The 8,707-nt window shown below is 39.5% G+C and overlaps 1 protein-coding gene across 1 annotated transcript; it reads left to right on the forward strand.

The window, feature by feature from the left end:
- Positions 1-609: 609 nt before the first annotated feature.
- LOC112555512 lies at positions 610-8,012 on the forward strand. Its single transcript, XM_025223949.1, has 8 exons — positions 610-1,025; positions 2,759-2,873; positions 3,252-3,698; positions 4,628-4,932; positions 5,293-5,498; positions 5,938-6,438; positions 6,811-7,178; positions 7,657-8,012. The coding sequence occupies exons 3-8, from the start codon at positions 3,524-3,526 to the stop codon at positions 8,010-8,012; spliced, it is 1,911 nt and encodes a 636-aa protein (XP_025079734.1). The 5' UTR covers positions 610-1,025; positions 2,759-2,873; positions 3,252-3,523.
- The last annotated feature ends 695 nt before the right edge of the window (positions 8,013-8,707 follow it).

The raw sequence follows: 8,707 nt of genomic DNA on the forward strand, positions 1-8,707 counted from the left end.
GACGTAGACCCGACGAAACCATAGGTGCTCTCCGAGACTAGAGAGATGTCATCCTTCACACACTTTCTCTCTCTCACACACACACTCTTTTCTTTCTTTACACATCGACGAACGCACGTAGTAAGTTGATCATATTTATAAATTTCACGAATAACATAGGTGCATGAAAATATACAAATAGGGAAGGCGTCCTACTTGTCATTAGGTCATGACATACAGGTCTGTCTGAAAGTAACGGGACTGGTGTCACAATCAATTCATTTCAATTCCAAACAACAAACTACATGTTCATGGTTGTACTCATGAAAGAGGCTCTCCTCGCACTTTTTTAAAACTCTGCGTGGTGGCAGTGATTTAATATGAGACAGGGTAAGTAGGACATGGCTGCATAGTTGTTAAAATGTCAGCGTGACATACTGCTTGAATGTTTCAACATACTTCCTTCTTCAGATTTGTTTTCACCCTTTCTAAACTCTTCCTGTATAAATGGTCTTCAACTGTAGATAGGCTTACACGTCTGAATAATAAAGTATTGATCAATCAGGTTCACCTACAGAATGAGGACATTTTCACAAAATCGGATTTTTCCGATTACAGTTTCTCAAAAAGTAGATCATCTCAGTAAAAACTTCTTGATCTATTTTTAACATCACTGACGTGAGCGTGTTCAGAACTAGGAAATTGTGTTGTTAGTGCCCACACCTTGTATTTTAGGGATAGCATGTTTTGTAAGCGGTGTTGCTAAGGTTCACGCCCAATGTTGGTGGCCATATGTTTATAATGTCACAGTGCAATATGGCCGCGGCTGCGCCTGCACCCTCCGACCAGCAGCAACCTTACAACCTTCATCGTTGCTAAGGACGACACCTCCACTGCCAGGCAATAAAGGATTTGGAATACAGGTTGTGTAAAGGACTAGGAACAGGAAGAGTGTGCTGTGCAGGACATCTGTCCTTAGGGTGCTATTGCCATGATGTCACCCAAAAGAAGTCGGCCCGTCAATTAGGCGTCGACACTGGATAAAGGTGAGTGTCTCTGTTCCTGGCTAATGATTAACCGACTGTGTTATTGTCACTAATACCACAAGTCTATGTCGTTTCGTTATGTAGAATTAAATGGAAGGTAAACAAGTTGACATTTATGTCACATGTTAGTTGACAGGTCCAAGAGCTCTTGCTGGTTCTTACAATCTGGGTAACAGGCTCATATTACGGAAAATACTAGGTCTTATGAGAAATAAAGAGTTGAAGAGAGATTTTTTATTTTATCGCAGCATAAGTTTTCAAACTCCTTTCCCTAGATAAAAAGATACAATAACCTGGTCAATGGTCATGTGACGATTTCGGTCTAGTCAAGCTGTTGATCCGCGACTAATCGTCTAAACAAACCAGGATGTTTTAGAGCTCAGTTTGTGTGCCGACATTTTGCTGTAAGTAAGGCCTTTTCAGGTGAGGGTCTGAGTTTATTAATAATATCTTATCACTGTGGTCTGAGTTCATTGCCGAGACCTGCGAGGGTATAATACTATAGAAATCAGAGAATCAACACGGAAATAGTTCAGGTGTCATAGCTACTCACCCGCAGATTCTTCTTTCTTTACAAGCCTGCTCCAATATTCCTTCTTTTTTTTTTTTTTTTTTTTTTTTTTTGCCCGATTCCCCTACCAAAGGAGATCATACATGCGTGTTTTTTAACCATAAACATAATAAAATGGCAGCACAACAACTACTTTTATTGTCAATTAATTGTTATCTTTCGTGTTTTCAAAATATCTCTTCATTTTCAGGAATCACATGTTCACGTGTCTAGATTGACCACGTTGTGCATTGAGTAATATTTACAGTAGTTTAACCACTAAATGAATGTCTATCAAATTCTATCAAGGCCTATCATATTAGGACAAGTAGACATATGTCACAGTCTTAATCCGATTATATGTAAATGCACAATTTAAGAAGGATTTGGTCCGTACGCTAATAGATTCTCCCTAGAGATGTTGACACTAGGTTTAGCTTATCAATTGTTTCGAGATATATCTGCTTTCTTCGGTCCTTCACTCGACAGCTCGTTTGGTGTTTCTGAAAAACGACTTTGTTATAATGTGGTTATTAGTCAACACTGAACACTAGGAGGAAAACTGTAGCAGCAACAGATAACAACATTGGGTGACTGGTGGGATGAGGGTGCCCTGGAGAGAGTTGAAATACCGGTACAAAGCTACTACTGATAGTAGGGCGGGTATGTCGTAGAAGTGTCTGCACTGGAAACCAAAATTACCCAACGCACGCCCCCGCCTTCAAGCACCCCTATTGAATGAACTGCATTTTTTCTAGCTGACAAGCGTTTGAATGCCAAGGACAAGTTTAACGATTCCAAGTCATCGTTAAGTAAACAATGACTTGGAGGCACTTCAAGCTCTGATATCATGGCTGTATAATTACTATTAGAGGTGGGTGGGGGTGAGAGATAGCGATAGCATGTCATGGGGTATTTCAACCTTAGTCATTCTAAATCCCATATCGCTTTGATAGAATTAATACAATTACTTAAATGGTTTTTCCTTTCAGTAATGCTTTATCATTTTGCATTTGTAACCTTAGTGAAGGAAGTCAAAAAGAAATGGAGAGACAACTCCAACATTTATGTTTCTGAGAGGCTTGCTAAGAAAACTTTCAGATGTCCTGCTATTATTATCATTATTATTGTTGTTGTTGTTATTGTTGTTATTATTGTTGTTATTGTTTTAATAACAACATAGGTACCGGCGCCTAGGCACTTACCATTGTTTCAGTGTTGAGAAATCCATCATGTCTGATAACCAGTCAGCTGTCGCCGTGAAGGCGGAACAACAATTGTCAGCTGTCGCCATCCAGGTAAATAATTTACAGTCATAATTATTTATGATTTAGTCACAGTTTCTTGTCGCAATCATCACGGCTGTTGGGGCTTTATCTCTCATAGCCGTCATTGAAGCAGAAAAATAATAACAGAGTTTCTTCTTTCCCGCTCAATTTACTGTCAAAGCGAAATTTTATTGTCCATGAAATACCACGTCAACAACACAAAAATAAACAATCATGCAGCGTTTTTAATTTCCTCAGATTAAAAAAAAAAACTTATAGAACAAAGGAGACATTCAACTAAAAATGCCAAATGATTTAATTTAAGTATGAGATAAAAATGTTTTGACATTAGAAAGGTGTTATTCGTTTAATTCTTTAAAGGTAATTTTACAAAATTATCATTTGCAGGTCGCAAAGAAGAATATTGGCTACAATGGGTTGAGGACGCATTTCCTGAACTCGACTCACGTACCTACTTCCTGCCCCCGGTGTACTTCAACAGAGTACCGACGACAAGAGAGTCGGTAGCCGGTCAGGATGTTAACGTCCTCCGTAGAGCACCTGGACAGGCTGGTCAGCAATGCCAACAGTCTTCAACGCCAACATCACCTGTTCTACCTGGTCAGGCTTCATTCACCCAGACACCCATTCAAGATTGTTATGTCAGGGACGATGCAGCAATGCAACGAGTCTTTCTCTGTCTCCAAAAATTGTCCGAGGACACACCGGTGTTCTTTGCACTAAGCAATCTTCCATTCAGCAGGAACTTAGGAGAACCTTGCTATGCTAAAGCAGCTCACCAGTACCCAGTTCGCTCCAACATTCCAAAGGCTGCGCAGCAAAACTCGCCACAAGGTGACTTTTTTAATATCTACGAAAATATATATTCCACAAGAGTATTACAATAGCCCTAATAACTTTTTAACTACTGATGTTAACAAAAAATGAGATAATATTGTGTAACTTGCAATGTTTTATATCTCGCAACATGAAAAAGAAATACTAATCTATGATAAAATATAATCGTATCTAATGTGCATCTTAAATTTTCCTTGAATACGTTTTTAACATTTGTTCTGTTCCATCGATACATAATACATAAAATACAACATGCAAAAGTAAAAAACCACAAACTTACATATAAGGTAACAGTCATCTAAGAGTATATACATCCAATTTCTTATCAGCTGTTTTCCAGTCGTAGAAATGTACTCTCTTTTTTTTATCTAAAGATGCTTCTAATACTCTCAAAAACATTTTAAACATGGTCATGGGTACACTTTTTTTGCTCTTCATTTTTTTCTTTTTGTAACATGATACAGCATGTATTGTGACATGAGAATGAAGTTGCATTTGTTATAAAGTGCGAGTGAAACAGCATTTATTATAGTCTTTCTTTGTGCAAGATGGAAACAGCCACTGCAGTCAAGTATTATGTTTGAAAATGACAAATTTTACACAATAAAACACCCTTAAACAAATATGTTCTTTTCACATCTCACACACATCAAGCACAAATATCCACAGCAGGCACCTTGGATCCCTTGTGTCATAGGTTAGCTGCACAGCAATAATAATGTACCTAATAACAAAACATGCATACTTTTAAGTAATGATAGTCATTTATATATATATGCATGTATCTAAAGCTCAGTATTTATGTCTAGTTAACAAATTATTTATGCACATGAATAATAATAATAATATATCTAATATCAAGACATAGTTTTAAGTAATAATAAAGTCTTATTTATATATATATAAAATTTAGTATGTTTGTCTAGGTAACAAACTGCGAGGTGACTTTGATTTTCTTCTTATTCACCAAAACAATGGATTTACAGTTTGCGAAGTAAAAGCTTTTGGTGACAATGTGAACGAGCTGAAGATGTCGGAGCAGCAGATTAATGACAATATCAGAAAAAAGCTCACAGAATCCGTGTCACAGCTTGACAAGGCAGACAGAGTCCTGTCAGACATGGTGTCAGACATCGCACCTGGCCTGCACATCACCAAGACAATAGCCTTCCCTAACCTCACCTCTGAACAAATAAAAAAGGCCATCAATGGCAACGAAGAGCTAGCAAGGGTAAGAAGTGAACTTTATTTTGACGATGAGCAGCCATTTCAGACATTTGACATACTAACACCTTTTCTTTCACACGGCAGTAGGCCTCGGTCAAGGTTCGAAGAACATCATGCATGAAACCCTCCAGGATTCATTCATGACCATAAAACATTACTTCCCGGCGGGCTTTTTGAACCTAGAGCTGGGATTTCAGATACTTATTTTTTTTTATAGTAACGTTAATAATGAACAGAGCATCGACACTACTTTAACTCTTTCATTCCAAGCAGTCTTCTTTTCAGACATTCGAAATTTATAGCTTTGAGTGATATTCGGTTATGATAGTGAATTCTTTCTTAACAATGAGAAACTTTGCTACAGAAACTGAGTCAGTGTCTAGGAGTGACTGATCCCACCAACATTATGGATCTCATTCTCTGCGCCGACCTACTGTCTGACCCCAAGACACCATGGAACATCAGCAGCGACTTGTTGGAGAAACTCAAGGGCTGGTGGCAACGATGTGTTGCTGGATCCGGGCCTGACCCTCTCATGACTTCAGACCTGTACAAAAAACTGGTAGCCAGGTTGGTAGAAGAGCATAAGCCTGACTTACTCGAAAGACTGATGCTGTATACCAATCAGGAAATGAAGTAACTGAAGTGTGGATTATATTTCATGTCGCCGAGAGTATGCAATATTCAAGTGTAGAAGACAGGAGGACATCATTAAGCATCTACCCTCTTGTGACCTGTGACGATTTACGAATACTGGGACTTCTGGAATCACTATGATTCACGAAATTTTGGTCTTCTCTTTTCTCTTTTCGGCGCCATCAATTTTTAAGGAGAGGGGCTGGGATTGTCATTTAAGACTACTATGAAAAACACTTTTCTAAGAAACCATCCAAAGTACAAAATACACACGCACCAGTGTTTTTACCTGAGGAATGCATTTAGATTTAATGAGAGGGAAACAAATTATTATTGTTCTGTATTACAAGTCATTGTTTTAATTATACATTAGGTTGGGTGGACCTGCGGCAACAGTGACAGTGCCCTGCACATCTGCCCCACGCATGTCTATCAAGACCCTAGGGCAGGCCGTGTCATACACAGGGGAGTGCTACGGTGCTCAAGGAGAGGGCTTTGCTCAGATAACTCTCTACCCAGAGCAAGTTAAGTTGATTAATGGTGAACAACCGAGGGTCTTCCTGTCCGGACCGCCGGGTACGGGTAAAACCGTGGTGCTGCAGCTGATTGCCGCAAGTTGGCTGCGCTCCGGAAAAGACGTGCAGGTCATGAACTCTTGGAAAAAGAGTCGCGCGGCGAGCTGCATGATGCATCTCCTACTCCAGAAGGCTGTCGGCAAGCAGACGGAGGCAGCGACCCAATGGGGTGAGCTCCACCTCGTCACGCAAGATCTTAATTCAGAGGAAGATGTGGACAAGGCTGTAGATGTCTTTACAAAGGCAGCGAAGGATGGATCATTGTACGTCATCGCTGATGAAGCGGGCCCTGATAACTGGCAAGTAGGATGTAGCGTACTGATAGATAACAAAGACAATTTTTTTTTTCTTCGTTACTGCGAAGAACAATATTATATCGCTAACTGATCTTTGGGAGTTGTAATGATTCAAATACACATAACGAAGGCTGAGTTGAGTTCCCTTTGGCCAGGTCACTCCTCTGCATATTATTTTACATGTTCAAGACAACTTATGATGCTACGACTTTCTTTGTTTTTGCAGTAGGATTATGTCATAAATTTAACATCTATAAATACATATATTTGTTCAAACAAACATGCACACATACAATAATAATCCCCTTTTACACTAAAAATGGTAAAGCTGCTGAAACAGTAATAGCCACCTCTGTAATACTCAATGTGAAACAGGGACAAGGACAAGGACTACTTTGAACAATTCTGTGACAAATTGAGAAGTAAGTTTCCTCGCCTTCATCTGTGGGCTGCAAGTTGTTTCCATGGAAGCGAGCTCATCTCTGACGAAGGCTGGAGTGAGTTCGCTTTGAGGAGGTCACTCCGCTGCCCGCCGGTTGTGGTGAGAGAGGTCATCAAGACCAGAGAGATCGCCACAGACAAGACGGTCATAGAGTATGACGATCGCGGTTTCCAAAATCACACGGACGGCCCAAAGATCCAGCACGTGTATCATAAAGGTCACTCAGGTGCTGTTCGTGACTGTTTGCGCTGTGGCCAGGAGGTGGCAAGTTTTTTGTGCAGCCTCAAAAGAGGAGATATAGGTAGGTTACTACTGGCGAGAGAATGAAAGCTTTTGACTCCCGCACTGAATATGCGCCACATGTGAGCAAGCTTCGCTTTACCCACCAAGCTATTGCAGCTTCAGTCACAATTCTAGAATGTTCTTAACCGTTTTTCTTAAGCTATCTCAGTAAATTCCACTGAATACATGCGCCTAACATGGCAGTGAACACAACTTTCTGACATAGGCACACACACACCCCTTAGTCTTTTGTGACCGCGTTTGTATTTTAGGGCGACAAAAGGAACATCTTCTGTCTCTCATATTAGAACTTTTTTCTTCTATTAACGGCAGACACTTATGGTTTCACCCAGAAAACTTCCGTTTCAAAGATAAGGCATAGAAACAGTGCCTAGATGGACGTGTATGTATATATATAAAACATATAAAATTTGATAAAAAAGCGTTTACAAATGTACTCAGAAATGATAATAAAAGAGGTGTTCAATTTTCTTTAGAAGGAGCAGTTCCCACAGCCACCAGTCCGTCAAGCTCTGGTAGCTCGACACCGCCACCGACGCCCCCTATTCTGCTGAACAAAGATATGCTCGTACTGTACCCAGGGGAAGTCAACACAAAGTTTGATTTTGTGAAGGGGCTGGCACAATGTGGAATTCCAGTGAAGGTGACAACGAACGATGATGACATTAACGACCTGGCCACTGCTCACAGTGATGTGGTGTGGGTGGCCAATGAAGATGATGTCCGCAGTCTTGAGAGGAAAGTCGTCGTGTGTCTGCAGGAGGAGGACATCTCCCCGTGTCTTCACGGAATTTCCAGGTGTACCTCACAACTTGTAATTGTCTCACCTTAAAGTTTAGTAGTAGCAATCAGTTGAAGCCATTTTACATAAATATTACCTGAATTTTAGTTTCTGCACTTACAGACCTGCAAAAAGTGAATGATTGAAGATGGCACGAGTGACTGACATTTGTCTGTAATATCTCCTGATACATGATTGTCCGCACATTATCTCTCATGTTTCTAGGATAGGTTTATCAATACATCAATTATAACATTTTTAATTTTTACAAATGTGATATTTGAAATACGAGAACAAAAATTGAGAAGTGACGGCATGACACCTGTGAAGTGAAAGTTAAGAAAGACAGAGGTTATTCAACGCACATATCATGCACCCTCATTTAAATGTGCACACCTTCATGCACTCATTTTTCTCCTCAATGCTCCTTGTTTTCATTATTTCAATAATTCATTGTCAATAGTACCACTTTCCATGGCTGTACTATGTGTTTTTAAACATATCTAAAGATATTTTTATTATCCACCTTAACAAAAGTATTGCCATCAGAAGGTTTTCCGTATGTGGTCCGTTTGACTGTAAATAGCAAATGTTTTATTTAAAAAGCTTACTATCCTCTACATTAAGACTCTCAAATGGATAGTAAAATACTCATTTAGTTATCATGTGATTTTTTTTTAACTGTTGGAAGAGTCAAAACGAATTAGCGACATTTCGAAATTTCATTTAAAGACTAGAAAGTACAA

Source organism: Pomacea canaliculata, linkage group LG2 (assembly GCF_003073045.1).
Source record: "Pomacea canaliculata isolate SZHN2017 linkage group LG2, ASM307304v1, whole genome shotgun sequence".
NCBI classification, from domain to species: Eukaryota; Metazoa; Mollusca; class Gastropoda; order Architaenioglossa; family Ampullariidae; genus Pomacea; species Pomacea canaliculata.

Coding starts and splice junctions, on each gene's coding strand:
- LOC112555512 (XM_025223949.1), top strand. CDS start 3,524: ATGCAACGAGTCTTTCTCTGTCTCCAAAAATTGTCCGAGGACACACCG. Junction 5,499..5,937: donor TACAAAAAACTGGTAGCCAG/GTTGGTAGAAGA, acceptor ATTATACATTAG/GTTGGGTGGACCTGCGGCAA. Junction 6,439..6,810: donor GAAGCGGGCCCTGATAACTG/GCAAGTAGGATG, acceptor AATGTGAAACAG/GGACAAGGACAAGGACTACT.